The sequence below is a fragment of the Pseudorca crassidens genome, chromosome X (assembly GCF_039906515.1).
Source record: "Pseudorca crassidens isolate mPseCra1 chromosome X, mPseCra1.hap1, whole genome shotgun sequence".
In the NCBI taxonomy this organism is placed as follows: domain Eukaryota; kingdom Metazoa; phylum Chordata; class Mammalia; order Artiodactyla; family Delphinidae; genus Pseudorca; species Pseudorca crassidens.
The window spans coordinates 15,635,485-15,654,685 of NC_090317.1; the positions used below are offsets into that span (position 1 = coordinate 15,635,485).

At 52.5% G+C, this 19,201-nt stretch overlaps 1 protein-coding gene and 1 long non-coding RNA gene across 2 annotated transcripts; one reads left to right on the forward strand and one right to left on the reverse strand.

Annotated features, from left to right (window-relative positions):
* Window positions 1-160: 160 nt before the first annotated feature.
* Window positions 161-5,112, reverse strand: LOC137216512 (N-acylglucosamine 2-epimerase-like). Its single transcript, XM_067722590.1, is given in 7 exon segments — window positions 161-431; window positions 520-535; window positions 538-609; window positions 2,898-3,029; window positions 3,585-3,760; window positions 4,076-4,157; window positions 4,707-5,112. Coding segments are annotated over 7 exon segments (894 nt in total). The 5' UTR covers window positions 4,971-5,112; the 3' UTR covers window positions 161-279.
* Window positions 3,673-6,921, forward strand: LOC137216513 (uncharacterized). Its single transcript, XR_010939805.1, has 3 exons — window positions 3,673-3,775; window positions 5,488-5,652; window positions 5,748-6,921. It is a non-coding gene; the product is annotated as an uncharacterized lncRNA (long non-coding RNA).
* Window positions 6,922-19,201: the final 12,280 nt, after the last annotated feature.

Sequence of the window (19,201 nt, forward strand, 5' to 3'; positions counted from 1 at the left end):
GCGCGCCGCCGAGCCTGCACGCCGGGCCCGCCCTCCCGGCCGCTCGGCCATGCGCAGGGAGGGCCAAGGGCGGGGTGGGGCCTCTCCGCGGGGCGGGCCGGGCCAATGGCCGGGCGGACCCCGGCGCGGGGCGGGCCTGTTGGCAGGGTGGGAGGGTCCAGCGCGCGGGGCGGGTCACTGGCGCGGCGAGCAGGTGCTCTCCAGCCAAAGGCGGTGGTTGGTCCCCCACCCGACACCCCACAGACGCTCACACACAAGGGCAGTGGAGCAGGCTTGGCTTTATTCTGCGCCTCGGCGGGCGGGATCGGCGGGCGGAGACCGGGCGCTGAGGGCCAGGGCCGGGGCCGGGGCCGAGGCCGGGGCGAGGCGGCTCAGCAGGTCACTCAGCATCTCCTCGCACATGGCGAGGCACCGCGGCACGTGGAAGCAGCCTGCGGGGAGAGGCGGGAAGGCGGGTTTGGAGGGCCGTGGGCACCCGAGTGCCCCGAGCCCCTGGGCCCCGCCCTTTCCCCCACTCACCTTTGAAAGGACCCCCCCCTTGATGGTGAGGGCGATCTTCCCTTCTCGGTTCAGGTAGGCAAACCATTCCCCGTACTCGGGATCGCGAAACTGCAATAACAGTGAGGCAGTGACAGGCAGCGCCTGCAGGAACCGCCCGGATGCCACAGGCCTGGGAAAGGGGCGTTCACCGTTCCCACTAAACCGCTACCTCGGGGTCAGAGCCCGGGCTGACCCCCGGCTCCAGAATCAGTGCTTTTAAATGAGGTCCCGCCTCCTGGACAAATATGAAAGCAAGGGTCTTTTCCTTTTTCTTCGGGGGGGGGGGTGGAGTTTTGAGTCTGCAGCTAGTTACCCCACTTGGGGAAGGGGCCGCAGGCTGTGAGATGAAACCTTGCAAGATGGAATTTAAAACAAAAACAAAAAACAAAAACCCTGCTTGGGACTACTGAGCTTGCGCTCTAGAGCCCATGTGCCACAAATACCGAAGCCCGCGCGCCTAGAGCCGGTGCTCCGCAACAAAAGTAGCTACCGACCGCAGTGAGAAGTCCGCGCGCAGCAACAAAGACCCAGCGCAGCCAAAAGTAAATAAATATAATTTTTAAAAAAACTATGTAAAAAGAAACGGAACCCTGAGGAAGTGCTGACCTACCATGTAACTTTGTAACAAGTTATTCCTTTGGAGCTCCTGTTCCCTGCTTCAGAGGACTGTCTTGCAGTGGATGAGATTGTAGATAGCGCTACATTGTAGACGCTACATTGTCGATATCCCGTACAGAGGTCTGACTTCTCCCTTACTCACCACAGGTCCCAAACACATCTCCCCCTCCCTCGGAGCCACCTGAAGCCTGCCCCTGCCCAGCAGCTCTGTTGACCCTTTCCAAATTCCTCGCTTCTCTCCTGCCCAGTTCCTTCCAGATGCTCCAGGATAGACCTCGGAGCCCTGGCCTAGGCCCTTCCTCCCCAGATAGAGACCTGAGTGGAACCCCTTCTCAGAAGGACCATAGAATAAATCAGTGACATTGAAGTCCACTACCAAAAATGTCTTTTTAAATGGGGACCTATGAGTAGGTGTATTCTTCATAGGGGGGAAAACTAGTTCTGTATCTGTTCATTCTATGTTTCCAGTGACATTACCCATGTCATTACTTATTATTCGACTACTGGATATGACACGGGAAGATAACAAAGGATTTGACTGTTTTCCTGTCCAGCCTTTCCATGGATGTCTGAATTTTTGCTTTCTGTATTGTTATGATGATTAGTGCGTAGTGAATTATCTGTTGTTTATAACTTTTGTGATTGTTCGATACAATCTCTCTTTCTTGAAAATGTATTCCTTAAATTTCACTTTATGCAGTTAAGAGCGATCACCTCGAACACATGTTCTCTATGAATGCATTCAATATTAACATATATCGCCTCTGGTCTTGTGGCTCCCGTGTTTGGAAGCAGTGACGAGCGTGTGCAGTACTTGGAGATGCCTCTCTAACCACAGCATAACACGAACACATTTGGAATTTACTGGTGACAAAGTCGGACGCTGCTAATACTGTGGTTCACTGCTTTCATTCATGATGGACGTGAAAGCTGGATTTCAGTTAGAGGTTAGTGCAAATAACGGTGGAATTTTCTCTCAGGTTTCAAAGCCCACAGACCTCAGAATAAGACCCCCCTGTTGTAACGCCTCCCGTACTGGGGTTTACTAATGGAGTGAGTCGTGGCTTTAGAAACACATCGGGAATCTTCCTTCATTCCCCGTCAGGCTCAGCACCCGAGGTGTCCGTCGGCAGCAGCTGGCACAGCTCATCGCTCTGCTCACGGCACTCGGGCCTCTGCGAGGGGGCTGGCTTCCTTCCTACCTCGCAGATGATTCTCTCTCCTTTGATGGGCCTGCCTATTCCCTCTTCTCCTTTCCTTCTGTACTCCAAGGTTACCTTGCCTCACGTGGCCAGCCCACACCTCTCCCGCTCGACCACACTCTGACCCCTGAGCCACTGCAGCTCCCACCCCGGGCCAGGCCCCCACTCACTAGCCAGGATGACAGCCACAGCCCGGTCTCCCTGCCTTCGCCTAGTTCCCTCTGGCCTCCCCTCCTGAAGCCCCAGCTTTTTTCCTTCCCACTAGCCCCCCAGTCCCCTGACCTTGCTTTATTTCCCAGAGCTCTCATCACCATCTATGTTTGCTGGTTTACTTGTTTATGGTCGGTCCCATCAGCACCAAATGTGAGCTCCAGTGGGGCAGGGGCCACTCTCTTGACTGAACAGAGAGCACCAGGGCCGGGACTTCCAGGAACTCTCAGACCTACTGAGGGAACACGTCCGCCGAGGGGGGGAAGGAGGGGGTGTTCCGTGCCTGCGGTCTCCTCCACACCGCTGAGACCAGGAAGCAGCACTTACCTGGCGGAAAGTGTACTCGGCCACCTGGTAGAAGATGTTCAGCAAGGCGGAGTCCCCGCTCTCACTGTAGCCCATGAGGAAGGCGATCATGGCTTCGCTGTGCGGCCACCAGAGCTTCATGGCCCACTCCAGCTGAGAGCAGAGCGGAGGCAGGCATCTGAGAGCCCTGGACCCCACTCCACCACCCCTCTCAGCAGGAGAGTCACCCCCATCTTTCGGGCCCTGGCTCAGACTCCATCTGGCCCAAGCTCTTGGAGCTTAACCACGGGATGAACGTCTCTGGGGGCCTTAACCGCCCATCAGATCGCGACCAGCTTCCTGAGCCAGATGTAGCCCAAGCGGCCCCTCCCAAAGGGCAGGGCTGGGGTGGGTGCCCCTTGAGCCCTGGAATCGAAACCCCGGCTGCTCCCCCTGCTGATGTCTTAGGGTCACTCAGAGAGCCTTTCCAAGATGAAGGGCCATGTGTCTCCGCGTGGGCATGGCCTGCGCTCCCTCACGGCCTCCCTGTGCATGTGAGCTTGAGGGCCACCGGCACAGGAGTCGAGCTTCCCACTGGGGTCACACCAGGCAGGTTCACTCCTCTGAGCCCCGGGTCCCCCTCTCTGAAATGGGTGATGACAACACGCACCTCCCTGGGCAGAAAGCCTTCGACAGGCTAGTACCATGTAGCCCTGGGTACATTCCCACCTGGGTGGGGCATAGGCCATCAGCACCCTGGAAGTAGATGAGACTTCCATCGTCAGGATCCCATCCAGAGCGGAAAGGCAACAATAGGAACTTGTCGATAACGTGGGCTTGAAGTTTGGGGTCACCTCTCTGGATGGCGTGACGGAACAGGAACCAGCCAGCTTCCAGCGCGTGGCCTGGTGAGCGCTTGGGTAAGGCAGGCCGCGTGTCCTCCCCCAGGCGGGGGGCTCAAGCGCTGTGCTGACCGCTGACTCCCTTCCTCTCTGCCCCACTGTGGGGCCTGCTTTGAGCCCCCCAGCCCTGCCAGTCTGCCCCAGGGTCACCCTCCTGCTGCTGACACGCCAGCGTGGGAGGCCCGTCCCCCCTCCTCTGCCTGGTCCTCGGTGTGCTGAGGGCGGAGGGAGGAGGGCACTCCCCGCATCTGGAGTCCAGAACCAAGGCTGAGCGCCCCCCTCCTCCCGGGCCGCCCCCCAGCCCACCCCGCCCCTCACCTGGGTTCTGGTGTCTCCCCAAGCAGCCAGAAAGCCCCTCGCCATCCTCTGACACATTCTCCAGCACAGCCTGCCCACCCCTCTGCCGAGGGAGGAGTAGAAGGTAGCTTGGCCTTCAGCACCCCCTGACCCCCGCCCCATCATCCAACAAGAAAGACGCGCCCTCCCACGCCCCCTCCCTCCTGATCTGCAGGCTTGGGTGGCCTCGCTCAGAGGGACTTTGGAGGAGGAGCCGATTCACTCCCAAGGGTCTGGACCTGTCCTAACCCTTGCTTTGGGCCTGGGACCCTGACGTGGGGAGCGTAAGGCACTGAGCGGAGGCTGAGACCAGGGGGACTGGGCTGTGCAGAGGCCTGGGACGAAGTTGAGTCTGGCCAGGCTTCCTGCTCCCTGACGTGCCTGGGGCTCTGGCACCCACCCCGGCTCCCCCGGGGCCCTCCTTCCCTTCCCGAGGGTTCTGGGCCGCACCTCGCCCCATCTCCGCGTCTGTAAAGGGAGCCATCGGCGCCCAGCTCCGGGGGTGGGTGCGGGCGGAGGAGGCGCCCCAGGGGTGGGGCGTAGGGGGTCGCCCTGCCCCCCAGCTCCCCAGGCCCTGTCTGGCGGCCGCCGTCCGCCCGCTGCCCTGCCCCACCTGCACGTGCCGCAGAATCCTCCGAGCGCACCAGTCCCCCAGCTCCGCGTAGCTGCCCGCCAGCTCGTCGTCAGCTTCCCCGAGCTGCTCCACCAGGCTGAGCAGCAGCATGGGCACCGCCATGGACTCCGCGGCCGGGGCCCCAGGGAGCTGGGGCCGCCCCAGCCCAGAGGGGTCCTCCTGCACCCAGTGCACGATCTGATCCATTATCTCCACCGCTTCGCTCTGGGGAGGGATGAGGGGAGGCCCAGGCTGAGGCTGCATCCCATCCAGTCTGGTCCCCCAGGTGCCGACCTGCTGGGTCCCCAGCCCTGGGGTGGGAGAACCACGTGCTCCCAGCCACTCATAGGACACCTTCACCAAGGCCTACTCTGGGCCTGGCCCCAGGCTGGGGGCTAGGGCTCCCACTCTGGGGGCGTAGACCATTCCCAGAGTGTGAGGTCACGTTTGAAAGCAAGAGGGGGCCCAGGGAGGAGGGAGCGGCCCTCTCCTGGCCAGGGCAGGGCACGGATTGATCCCTGTGAAACAGAGCAGGACCCTGCAGAGACTTCTGGGGGGTAGACCCCCTGTGTCCCCCACCTCTTGTCTGTAGAAAAGCTTTAGCCTCCTAGGCCTTCCCCGAGTTCCAAAGAGCAAATATAATCATAGAAGTGAGAAAATGCAGAAGCAGAGGAAAACAGATAAGCAACACAAAATAATAATAGTTTAGCCATGAGAGAAAGTCATGGACCTTTAGTTGCTATAGATCATACCTGAGTCATATTCCTGAGTTGTTTTGCAGATACTAAGACCCCCACCGGGTGGAAGAAGGTAAGGGCATGCTGACCACCAGCGTGTAGATCCCAGACCACTGGAACCAGAAGGTTGATGATGTTGACTCCTTCCCGAAATACCACCTGGTTACCTCACCACCAACCAGTCAGAAGAACGTCCATAAGCTGATCAGGTATCCCGCCACCCCCTCCCTCACCTTGCCTTTAAAAGCCCTTCCCCGGGGCTTCCCTGGTGGTGCAGTGGTTGAGAGTCCGCCTGCCGATGCAGGGGACGTGGGTTCGTGCCCCGGTTCGGGAAGATCCCACATGCCGCAGAGCAGCTGGGCCCGTGAGCCATGGCCGCTGGGCCTGCGCGTCCGGAGCCTGTGCTTCACAACGGGAGAAGCTGCAACAGTGAGAGGCCCGCATACCGCAAAAAAAAAAACAAAAAAAAACAACAAAAAAAAACCCACAATGAGATATCATCTCACACCGGTCAGAATGGCCATCATCAAAAAATCTAGAAACAACAAATGCTGGAGAGGGTGTGCAGAAAAGGGAACACTCTTGCACTCCTGGTGGGAATGTAAATTGATACAGCCAGTATGAAGAACAGTATGGAGGTTCCTTAAAAAACTACAAATAGAATTACCTAATGACCCAGCAATCCCACTACTGAGCATAGACCCAGAGAAAACCATAATTGAAAAAGACACGTGCACCCCAATGTTCACTGCAACATGATTTACAATAGCCAGGTCATGGAAGCAACCTAAATGCCCATTGACAGACAAATGGATAAAGAAGATGTGGTACATATATACAATGGAATACTACTCAGCCATAAAAAGGAACGAAATTGGGTCATTTGTAGAGACGTGGATGAATCTATAGAGTGTCATACAGAGTGAAGTAAGTCAGAAAGAGAAAAACAAATATCATATATTAATGCATATATGTGGAACCTAGAAAAATGGTACAGACGAACCGGTTTGCAGGGCAGAAATTGAGACACAGATAGAGAACAAACGTATGGACACCAAGGGGGGAAAGCAGCGTGGGGTTGTGGTGGTGTGATGAACTGGGAGATTGGGATTGACATGTATACACTGATGTGTATAAAATGGATAACTAATAAGAACCTGCTGTATAAAAAAATAAAATAAAATTCAAATATTCAAAAAAAGAATTAATGCTACATAGATAATTATTAGGTCAACTAAAAAATTGGCATATCATTGTTTGCTTGGATAAAAATATTGTGTCAATATTAAATTTCCTGAAGTTGAAAACTCTACTGTGTAAATGTAAGAGAATATTATTATTTAGAGGAAATGCTCACTGAAATATTTGGGGGTGAAGGGCTTTATGCAAGTAACTTACTCTTGAATCGTTCAGAAAAATGTTATGTATCTGTATTATTTGTGTGTGTATGTGTGAATACATGTCAATTAAAAAAAATGCTGGACTAGAAAGTTCTTGAATAAAACTTTTTTCAAAACTAAAGTTTTTGTTATAATTATGTGTTACATGTAATTTCTAATTTATAATTACAAATAATGCCTATTGTCACAGCTAATAAAGCTGAGAGAGGTCCCGGTTTTCTGTTATTTTATATATATATATATATATATAGTCTTTTTAATTTTAATAAAGTTACAGAAATAACAAAGGCTTTTGAGAACCACTGTTGAACATATTTAGTTTGCAGTTTATTTAATTAATTAATTTATTTATTTTTGGCCACACCGCGTGGCTTGTGAGATCTTAGTTCCCTGATCAGGAATGGAACCTGCACCCTCAGCAGTGGAAACGTGGAGTCCTAACCACTGGTCCATCAGGGAATTCCCTAGTTTGCAGTTTGAAGAAAAAAAAGATGAATGAGCCACCAAAGCAGTTGGAGAATGAATGAATGTTTTTATAGGCAAATGAATCAGTCTTTTCATTCATGCCATCTGGGTTTTGTGTCAGGAAGTCCTTTTGGTTCTATCCTTAAAATACATGCAGGAGCAGACAACTTCTCACCACCACAGGCACTGCTGTCCCCACCATCCAGGCATTATTACAATAGCTATTTAAAAAATATTTATTTATTTATTTGGCTGCACCGGGTCTTAGTTGTGTGTGCAGGATCTTTAGCCAACCCCAAAAGTGCACCCTGAATGGGAAAGAACAGAATATTGGCCCTGGATAGTTAAGGTACCTATCGAAGGGATTTCAATGAGCCCAGACTCTTGCATCTTCCCATACACAGAAAAAACGCTAAATTCATTAACTTGGGATGTCTGGTTTTCTTTAATTAAAAGTAATCTTTTGATGTTCCAACTACCTGGGTTTTGTTGAAAAAACTCCTGTATATCCTGGCTCCTTCTTTACCTCTTTGGAGCTGTCTCTCAGAGAGATCTGAGAAGCTGTCCTCCGGGCTTAAGTCCTCGAAATTCTGCCAAATAAAACACAATTCTCAACTTTTAGGTTATGCACTTTTTTTCAGTTGACACTCTCTACGGTGTATCCCGCACAGAGCAACAATGGGATCCTGTTCTGGGGTAAGACAGATGTGTCCCTCCTCTGCTCAAGACCCTACAATGGCTCCTGATTTCAATCACAGTAAAAGGTGAGAGGGAGGGCTTCCCTGGTTGCTCAGTAGTTGAGAGTCCGCCTGCCGATGCAGAGGACGCGGGTTCGTGCCCCGGTCTGGGAAGATCCCACATGCCGCGGAGTGGCTGGGCCCGTGAGCCATGGCCGCTGAGCCTGCGCTTCCGGAGCCTGTGCTCCGCAACGGGAGAGGCCACAGCAGTGAGAGGCCCGCATACTGAAAAAAAAAAAAAAAAAAAAGTGAAGGGGAGCAGAACTGGCCACCTCAAAGTCACAATATGCCTCTTTGGCATGAGGATTATTTCGAGCTGACTATTTTTAAGAAACAGCAGACACAGGAGAAGCTTTGAAAATCGAAGTTACCCTTTCGTAAGAGATATTTACATTTATAAGGGAAATCTCCATTTGTGTGTCTTCCTCTCTATACCAGGAAGAGGAGGATGGTTTTATCTCTAGAAACTCTTATCAATGGAGAACGTAATAATTTCGATCTGCATCACAACCCTATTCTTGTTTATTGTGCTTTGCTTGATAGCCTCCCATAACCGGCTCCTACAATGTCTCTTTTAGCTGAAGATGGTATTTAAAATGATGGCTTGAGGAGATGGGGCAAGATAGGGGTAGGGGATAAGAGGTACAACCTGTTATATATAAAATAAGGTACAAGGATATATTGTACAACATAGGGAATATAGCCAATATTTTACAATAACTAAATGGATTATAACCTTTAAAACTTGTGAATCACTATATTGTACACCTGTAACATATAATATTGTCCATCAACTATACTTCAATTTAAAAATAAAATGATGGCTTGAGTCATTTCCTGAATTACTCAGTTTTCACGGCTATCTCCCATGTATACAGGAGGTATGCATGTTATTAAACTTGTTTGTTTTTCTTCTATTAATATCTTTTTTTTTTTTTTGCGGTACATGGGCCTCTCACTGTTGTGGCCTCTCCCGTTGCGGAGCACAGCCTCCAGACGCGCAGGCCCAGCGGCCATGGCTCACGGGCCCAGCTGCTCCGCGGCATGTGGGATCTTCCCGGACCGGGGCACGAACCCGCGTCCCCTGCATCAGCAGGCGGACTCTCAACCACTACGCCACCAGGGAAGCCCCTATTAATGTCTTATTTTTGGGGGGTGGTCTTAGTCAAGAACCTAGAAGAGTAGAGGGAAAATTATTTTTTCTCCTCAACAAAGGCAAAGTCTTTACCAATGGCCTACAAAACCCTCCATGATCTGGCCCCTCTGCTACTTATCAGCCTTAGGTTCTACTACTCTTGTGTTTTGCTCATTCAATTTCAGCCGCGCTGGCCTCTTTGCTGTTCTTAGAATGGGGCAGGTATGCTTCAGTCTTCCTGGCATGCTCTTTCCCAAGATGGCTCTTCCCCCCGCTGGCTTTCTCCCTCCTTTATCTTTACTTCAATGTCACATTCTTGGTTGAGGCCAACTCTGATCCACCCTTTTAATTTTGCACCCTCCCATTCCCCTACTCCTGACACCCTCCCCCTCTTACTCTGCTCTATTGCTTTCCTAGCGTCTTTCATCTTCAAACACACTTTATAATTTATTTGGTTTATTGTTTATTGTCTAGCCCTCCTCACTAAAATGTTAGCTTCAGGTAGGCAGGGACTTTTGTCTTTTGGTTCACTGATGTATTCCCAACACCCCAAACAGTGCTGACACATAATAAGCACTGAATAAATATTTGTTAAATGAATGAAAGGATGGATGTTCCTCATGACAAGATTATAAAAGCATCTACCCATTTTTCCTCTAGTACTTCAGTGGTTTTACATTTAAACCTTTAAGCTGGAATTTATTTTGAAGTAAAAAGTGTGGTATGAATCTGGATTTTTTCCCCTTCAAACAGCTTTCTAATTGTCTTGACACAATTTATTGAAAAATCAATCATCCCCCACCCCCACCCCTGTCCCGCTAAGGTCGGATCTTAACAAACGGCACCGCGAAACAGAGGAAAGCTTCAAGTGAGCTTTATTAGGGAGCGCTCCCAGGCGAGGCTCACTGGTCCGAGAGAAAGGGGCCAGAGAAGTCGCGCCCGGGCCAGGGTTGGGCAAGATTTTATAGGGGAAGAAGGGAAAGGGGTGTGGTGAATCTGGGAGGGCGCAGGGTATTCCTTATTTGGTGGTCTTTTCGGGTATCCTGGGGGACCGTTAGTCCCGCCCCTCGAAAGGCGGGAAGGCTGGGCCGGGTGCAAAGTCCCCAGGTCAGTTCCTGGAACTGGGTGGTCCGGAGAGTTTCGGTCTGATGCAACCAGTGAATCTGATTGTGTTCCCCTGCCTCGGGCCAGTTGGCCTTACATCCTGACATCTTTGGTGTAATGGGGCGGCGTTCTGATCTCTGGCTACTTCATGCTGAATGGGGGCGTCGAAAGGGGAGTCGGGCGACCAGAGGTCCGAGGCTTAGGGGAGACCAGTGGGGGGTTCTGTAGGAAGCAAGGTGTAAGGACCGAGGAGCATTTGGTTTGTGGCCACCCGAGAGACTTCCTCCATGCGCCTGCGAAGGAACCTAAGAAAACAGGGAGCAAACGTGAGCAAGATACAGATGAGAATTAAGGGGCCTAAGACTGGTGTTAGCCAGGTATAGAGGGTGGACCACCACCAATCGGGAATTGGGGAGGCGGACTGTTGGTGTTTGCGTTGGAGTTCTTCTCTTAAGCGATGGAGGGCTTTTACGTTGTCTTCGACGAGTCCTGTTTCATTGATGTAATAGCAGCATTCCTCCTGTAGGAAGAGGCAGGTACCTCCTTTGTCGGCCGTCAGGAGATCCAGGGCTCGTCGATTTTGGAGGGCAACTTGGGCTACTGAGGTGATCCAGCGCTGGAGGGAGGTGATGGAGGCGGCAGAAGCCTCGATGGCTAGCTGGAGTTTCTGTTCTAGGTCAGGGGATGTTGAGACACTGTGTGTTAGGGCTCCTCCCCCGATGCCTGCAGCGACCAGGGAGGAGGCGAAAGAGATGCCTGCGACCAGAGGAAGAAAGATAGCTCTTTTTCGTCGGGTAAAGGGCGGCGTGATTAGCGAGGAAAATTCGGCTTGGCTATATAGTGTGAGTTGTGGGACGAGAGTAACGGGGATACATGGGAAGGGGGAGGAAGAATTGATCTCTTTTGTGAGGGAACCATTGCACCACAAAAACGTGCCTGGTGGTGCTTCAACTGATGTGTTTACCGTGAGGGATGAGTTGCAAAGAAACCCAGTATCAGCTAGATTTGGGCGGCTGCCGTAACAGATGGTGAGATTTTTTGAATCAAGGAATATGGGGACTTTTAACGGGGAAAAAGGTGGGTTTGGGGAGGTGTGGGAAGTAGAATTGAAGGGCTGGTCGAGTGGGACAGCAGCCAAGGGTGGCCGGCCAAGCGAGGCACATAGAAAGCAGTCGGAGATGTTACCTATTCCTGTGTGGTTGAGTATCTGTACTGCTTGACAGACGAGGGTCAACCAAGAGAAAGGATCCTCTTTGTGTTCGGGGTGGGGTAGTTGATGTCTTAGGGCTTGTTCTGTTTCCTGGATGGCAGTGGCTTGTTCGTTCAACTGTTGGATAACTTTGGGAATCAAACTGATATATGAGCGAAAGACCCTGATAGAGCCCACGGGGTAGGCATCAGTTGCCCATCGGTAGATTTTTCCTTGTACCCCTTTTACCCATCTTGTGTCCCAGGGATCTTTGATGTTGATGAATAATTGACCCTTGCCATTTGTGGTGAGCAGGTGGGATTGTCGGAGCGAGCTCCTGGTATCTAGTTTTGCCACATGGATGTTACATGAGTGATAGGGGCACCCCCCATAGGTCTCATTCCACCATTGACAGTAGTCTCGGGTCTGATCGTAAGTGAAGCAGACAGCGGGGGTGGACCATCCCAAGGGAACACCTTCTATGTTAAGAGATGGGGATCTGGACTGTTACCAAGGCCTGGCACCCATCTGGTTGGCAGTCTCCCGTGCCCAGGACTCGGGTGTGGGTCCTACCTTTAGCTTGCCATGTCCCATGGACATGGAAGCGCCATAGGGACATCTGGTGAGTCCTCAGTGGCAGAAGGAGCAGCAGGAGGAGAGACAGGGTGACAGACAAGCCGTAGTCTCGTGGGACCCTGCAGAAGGGCCGTCCAAGTCTCTGGAGTTGGGGCCATTTTAAGGCGGGAGACATGGTACCAGGAGGGGTGTCCCAAGAGTTTAGCTGCCATGGGAGTGGTGAGGATCACCGTATGGGGGCCTGTCCACCGTGGCCTGAGAGATTGAGGGTGTAATTCTTTGAGGAGGACGCTATCGCCGGGTTGTAGACGGAGAGAGGAAGTTTCAGAGACAGTCACTGTCGGTAGATGACGGTCAGCGTGTTCGCGGAGAAGGCGGCGAAGCAGGGAGAGATAGGGAAGGTAGGAGGCTAGGGGTGGACTCTGGGTTGGTAGGTCGTGAAGGAGGAAAGGGCGGCCGTAAAGTAGTTCAAATGGACTGAGGCCAGTAGGAGTCCGAGGTGAGGCTCGGATTCGGGTAAGGGCTAGAGGAAGCAGGTCGGGCCATGAGACACGGACCTCAAGGGACAGTTTGGTGAAGTGGTCTTTTAAGATCCCATTGGCGCGTTCAACCTTACCGGATGATTGGGGGTGGTAGGGGATGTGGAGTTTCCAGGTGATCTGGAGAGCCTCTGATACCTGTTGAACCACCTGAGAGACAAAGGCGGGTCCGTTATCCGACTGAATGGAGACCAGCAGACCAAATCGGGGGATGATGTGTTGAAGCAGGATGGTGGCGACTGTGTCTGCCGTTTCTTGAGTTATTGGATAGGCCTCGATCCAACCTGAAAAGGGGGTCAATGAGAGTGAGCAGATATCGGAAGCGTTTGCAGCGGGGCATATGGGTAAAGTCGATCTGCCAGTCTTCACCAGGCTGATGTCCACACATCTGGTGTGTAGGAATTCAGGGCCGTAGGCCTCCTTGTGGGGAGACGGATGTGCAGGTTTGGCAGGCCATGTGAGTCTTTGAGATGGCCTCTCTAAGTCCTGGCAGATGAAAGAGGGGGTCCAAAAAACGGAACATTGCTTTTGGACCAATGTGTAAGGATTTATGGATGTCTGATAGGAGGCCGGCTGCTTGGGCCAGAGGTAGGGCAATTTTGTTGTCTATAAAAATCCATCCTTTGTTGTCTTTGCGTCCCCCTTTTGATAGTAAGGCAGCTTCCTCGGGGTTGGGTAGGACTGGTAAAAAATAGGAGTGGACCTGGAGGATCCCCTTTTGCAAGCTCTCGGGCCACAGAATCGGCCTTCGAGTTACCTTGTGCTATTGGGTTGGATGGGAGTTGATGACCCCTGCAATGGATAATTGCTACTTCCTTAGGAAGCTGGAGGGCCTCCAGGAGTTTTGCAATGAGGGAAGCATTGACCACTGGGGATCCCTTAGTGGTCAGAAATCCGCATTCCCTCCATAGTGCTGAGTGGCTGTGTGCAATGAGAAAGGCATATTTAGAGTCTGTGTAGATGTTAACCCTTTGGTCTTTGGAAAGGTTAAGGGCTCGTGTAAGTGCGATTAGTTCAGCCTTTTGGGAGGTCGTTCCTTCTGGGAGTCTGTTAGCCTCAATAATAGTTGAGATAATTACCACCGCGTAGGCTGCCCGTCGGCGTCTGTCAGGACCGAGTATCGAATTACCGTCCACAAAGAGAGTGCAGTCCGGATTTGAAAGAGGGATGTCAAAGAGTCCCTCTCTTGGTGGTTTGAAGGCTTCTATGAAATGAGGGCAGGAATGGGATGGAAAACCCCCGGTGCCAGAGATAGGCAGGAGGGAAGCCGGGTTAAGGCGAGGGGAGAGATCAAGAGAAACAGCTGGGTTTTCAATGAATATTAGGTGGAACTCCTGGATGCGGGAGGGGCCCAGGAGGGAGAGAGACTTGTGGCCTAGGAGGTCAACCAGCCGGTGGGAGGAAAACACGGTTAGTGGGTGGGCCAGAGTCAGTTTGAGTGTTTGTTTGGTCAGTTCGGCTGCCGCTGCTAGGGCCCGAAGGCATGGTTGCCATCCCCGAATGGCTGGGTCTAGCTGTTTGGAGAGGTAAGCCACGGGGTGGTAGGAAGGCCCTACAGGATGGGCAAGGAGTCCAGTGGCTATTCCGGCCCGTTCATCCACAAAAAGGTGAAAAGGTCGGTTTGGGTTGGGCAGAGAAAGGGGAGGAGAAGATATCAGAGCGTTACGGAGGGTGAGAAAGGCCTGTCGAACGGCGGAAGGAGAGGTGAGGGGCCCTTGAGGGGTTTCTTTAGCGGCTAGATATAAGGGTTTAGCGAGGAGAGCAAAGTTAGGGATCCAGTGTCGGAAAAATCCTATAAGGCCCAAAAAGGAGAGAATTTGCTCCGCTGTTTCCGGAGGCTGGAGTTCATGGATAATTCGGGTGCGGTCGGCTGTTAGACCTTTTGTGGTAGGGGTAAGGTGGAGCCCCAGGTACGTTACAGAAGATACAGATAACAGCCTTGGTTGGGGAGACCCGATAACCGCGAGAGCCAAGGTAATTGAGGAGATCTGCAGTATGTTGTCTTGAGAGGCTGAGAGATGGGCTACGAAGGAGGAGGTCATCTACATATTGAAGGAGTGTGTTGGGGGTAAGGGAGCAGGAAGTGAGGTCCCGTGCGAGCGCCTGACCGAAGAGGTGAGGACTGTCGCGGAAGCCCTGGGGAAGAACTGTCCAGGTGAGCTGACTGGAAGTATGAGTATCCGGATCTGTCCAGGTAAAGGCGAAGAGGAAATAGGAGTCGGGATGTAGGGGGATAGTGAAAAAGGCATCTTTGAGATCCAGAACCGTAAAGTGGGTTGTGGTTGGGGGGATATGGGAGAGCAAGGTGTATGGGTTTGGTACTACTGGGTGGAGAGGAATTATGGCCTCATTCATTAGTCGGAGGTCCTGGACCAGGCGATAATCCCCAGAGGCCTTGTGGACAGGCAGGATGGGGGTGTTGCAGGGAGAATCAGTGGGGATAAGGAGTCCCTGGTTTAGGAGTCTGGTGATATTAGGTTGTAGGCCCCTAAGGTGAGTCTCAGAGATGGGAAATTGGGGCCTTGATGGAAATTTGGAGGCGTCCTTTAGGCGGATGAGAATGGGGGAATGGTGTGTTGCTATTATGGGCTTAGAAGTATCCCAGACTTGGGGACTGATTGGGTTCGGTGTGATTGGAAGAGGGGAATAGGAGGGGGAGGGTTCTAGAGACAGGCTGAGAAGAGAAAGCAGGAGTTGGGAGGAGGGGACTTAGGGTCAAGTCTAACCAGCTGGAGGGAGGCCCCTAAGTGGAAAAGGACATCTCGGCCTAGCAAGGGAACTGGGCAGGATGGTATGACTAAGAAGGAATGAGTAAAAGGGAGTCCTTCGATATGACATGGGAGTGGACCGGTCTGGAGTGGGAAGGATGATTTGCCATCAATACCCATGACCGAGATCTGGGAAGGAGAAACTGGCCCGGAATAGGTAGGCAGGACCGAATAGATAGCCCCTGTGTCCACCAGAAATGAGATGGACTTACCCGCTACCTGTAGCGTTACCCTGGGCTCGGCGAGGGTGATGGGGGTCTTCGAGTCCGGCGCCGTCAGTCGTCAGCCAATCCCAGCAGTTCGAGTGGTAATGCCGTTGGGTCGGCCTGCCCTCCGCGTGGAGACGCTGAGGGAGGGCCAGTCGTAGGGCAGTCACTCTTCCAGTGGCCCGTTAGCCCGCAGCTGGGACAGGGCTTAGAAGGAGGTCGGGGACTGGGACATTGGCGAGCCCAGTGGCTTTCTTTTCCACATTTGAAGCAGGGCCCCGGCGGGGTTGCCTTTTGTGGACCCCGTGGATGCTGTGATCCATGGGAGATGGCCGGCTACAAGAGCTTGGGTTTGGAGAGCCACCTTCTGGTGCATCCGAGCCTGTCGGCTGGATTCTGCCAAATCTTCACGGCCATTATAGACTTTAAAGGCCATCTTTACCAGACCTCGAATAGGGGTTTGAGGGCCGTCCTCTGCCCGTTTTAATTTCTTTCGGATGTCCGGGGCTGATTGGGTGATAAAATGGGTGGCTAGGACCGCTGCCCCCGCCGGGGTTGTCGGGATCCAGCCGGGTGTAGAGAGTTAAGGCCTCTGTAAGGCGATTGAGAAAGATAGCTGGATTTTCGTTAGGTTCTTGGGTTATCTCTTTTAGTTTTTCAAAATTGACCAGCTTATGAGCGGTAGCCTGCATGCCAGTCAGGAGGCATTGGATCATGAGGTCGCGTTTACGGCGGCCATCTTGGCCATCCTGATAAGTCCAGCCTGGGTCGGTGCCAGGTACGGCAGTCGCTCCGACAGGCATGGAATTGCCGGTAAGGTGAACCTGATCTGCATGGTTTCGGGCAGCAGTTTGAATTCTTTCCCTTTCGTCAGGGGTTAAGGTAGAGGACAGAACCACAAAGATATCGTGCCAGGTTAGATCGTAAGGTTGAGATAGGTAGCGAAATTCTTTGATGTAGTGGGAGGAGTCGGCAGAGAAGGAGCCTAATCGTTTTTCAATTTGAGAGAGGTCCTGGAGAGAGAAAGGGACAGGGACTCTGACCAGTCCTTCCGCTCCTGCTACCTCCCTCAGAGGGCACAGGAGATTTCAATCTTGGGAGTCGTGAGAGCGTGTATGTGCACTAATTGGCGAAGCAAGGGGCGTGGGAGGAGAAACCGTTGAGGGAGGCGGGCAGCGGTTGGAGGCGCCTGAGCGCTTCGGGAGGAGGAGGGACCGCTTCAGGGTAGGGTGGAGGTTGGAGAGGAGTTCTGGAGGGGGGAGAGGCGAGAGATTCGGGAGGGTCGGTTAGTGGGGAGGAATCCAAGGGGATTGAGGTTTTGGATGGAGGAGATGTTTGTTTGGCAAGGAGGATTTGAGGTAGAACAATTGACGCAAAGGGAGGGGCGGGAGCGCAAATACCAGAAGGCCTGAACTTATGGGACCTCGGACCATTTGCCGTCCTGCGGCAGTAATTATCTAGATCACGGAGGATATTAAAATCTAAAGTCCCTTCAGGATTGATTGTCTAGAGGATATTGGGGCCAGGCCACAGTGGAATAGAAAATAAGCCGTCGGCAACGGAGATCTTGGGAGAAGCCGAGGGCTGTAAAATTGGCTAGGAGACACCCCAGGGGCGTCTTAGGATCTGGTTTCGATTGTGAGGTTCCCATGACTCCCAGTCTGTCCCTGAGTGAATGGAGAGGGAGAAAGGCGTCCCTGGTCTCAGTCTCCAATTCACAGTAGGTCGGAGGGCGGTCAGGCGATTGGGACGTCTCCACAGTTGCCCGAGGCCCAGAGAGAGGACGGAGGAATCCCTGACGCGGCCGCGATTAAGGACAGGGAGTCCGGTGGGCAGGGACTCTGAGGGTCGGAGGGAACAAGGGAGGGGGACTTACCCCGTTTTCTGCCGGATCGGGTGGATGAGTAGAGGTTCCCTGGTTGTCTCCTGGGGGAGGGGAGGAGCTGCCCGCGCGGTAACCCGCGGGGCTTGGTACCCCTCCCGGGTTTCGGCACCAAATGTAAGGTCGGATCTTAACAAACGGCACCGCGAAACAGAGGAAAGCTTCAAGTGAGCGCTCCCGGGCGAGGTTCACTGGCCCGAGAGAAAGGGGCCAGAGAAGTCGCCCCCGGGCCAGGGTTGGGCAAGATTTTATAGGGGAAGAAGGGAAAGGGGTGTGGTGAATCTGGGAGGGCGCAGAGTATTCCTTATTTGGTGGTCTTTTCGGGTATCCTGGGGGACCGTTAGTCCCGCCCCTCGAAAGGCGGGAAGGCTGGGCCGGGTGCAAAGTCCCCAGGTCAGATTCTGGAACTGGGTGGTCCGGAGAGTTTCGGTCTGATGCAACCTGTGAATCTGATTGTGTTCCCCTGCCTCGGGCCAGTTGGCCTTACACTTACTATGCACCCATCTTATACTAAGTAACATGGAGGATAAAAAGAGCTTGTAATTCATTCAGCCGACATTTATTTAGCACTGATTATATTCCAAGGATACCTAGTGGAGAAGTAAGATCACTGGACTCAGACCATTGGTCAATCATTGAGATGGCATCTGGAGAGCAACAATGAGGCAAAGGAAAAATTAGAGTAAAAAGAAAATTATAACTATACTTAATGATAATCCAAAGGAGTAAATAGAAAGAAAGAAGTAAAGGGAAAAATCTAGAAGATCCATGAAGGGGAAGGATGGGATTCAGAGATTAGTTTTGGGCAGTCTGCTTACCCGATTGCCTGTTGGCCAGAGCTGCTCACACTTAGCTTGCCCACATCCCCTCTCTCTTGGGACTACATCAGCAACACCCTGCTTCCTGCCCCTCCCTTCCCCTGTACAGTCTCTGGATTGCAGCCACAGTGATCTCTTTAAGATGAGATCTGATTATCTTGCTTTACCTCTTAAAAAGGCTCCCCTCTCCAGTGCCCTCTGATCCGGTCAGTAGGCCCTCTGCCTCCCTCTCCAGGTACTTGCTTTGTCCTCTGTGTCTCACCTCTAGATTCTAAGCTACAGCCATAATGATGCTCTCCTACAGATTCCTCAACTAGCCATTCCCCACCCCCTCCCTTTCTCTTCTGGTCATTGGAAGTGCTGGCCCCCTAGTCTAGAGCACTCCACTCCCCACCTCCCACATTCCTGAGCACGAACTGCAAAGACCAGAGTAATCTGTTCCACTGGGAGGCACATTTCCTTCTCGAGACCCAGGGGGACAGGGACATCTATGGTAGAAATCAGCCCCGTTCTCCCCTAGTCCGGCAGAGGCCCTCTAGTCCTTTTGCCTGGATCTGAGACAGAGAAAGAGCACCTGCTGGCCCAGGGGGAGGGATTTCTCCTAGTTCTGCCTGGGGGTGCAGACTCCCTTTGCCGAGGCGAGCATTTAAGTGCTTTTTGCCAACCTGGCCAATCCCCAACTATCGCTACTCAATAATTTACATAACTCATTCTGAAGGCAAGTGGACGTGACTTTTGCTTTACTTGTTATTATTTGGCTGGGAAAAGAAAAAAGGACAAACATTCTTATTGTACCGAGTACTATTCCCTCCATTAATGTTCATAATTCAAAGCTGGTTCCAAAGCTCCTTGGAGCTTTTACCCACGACCTGAGCATCATTTCCTACCACCTGCCTGGCATATACCGTAATTCACCATGGCAGAGTTAACTGTAACTGT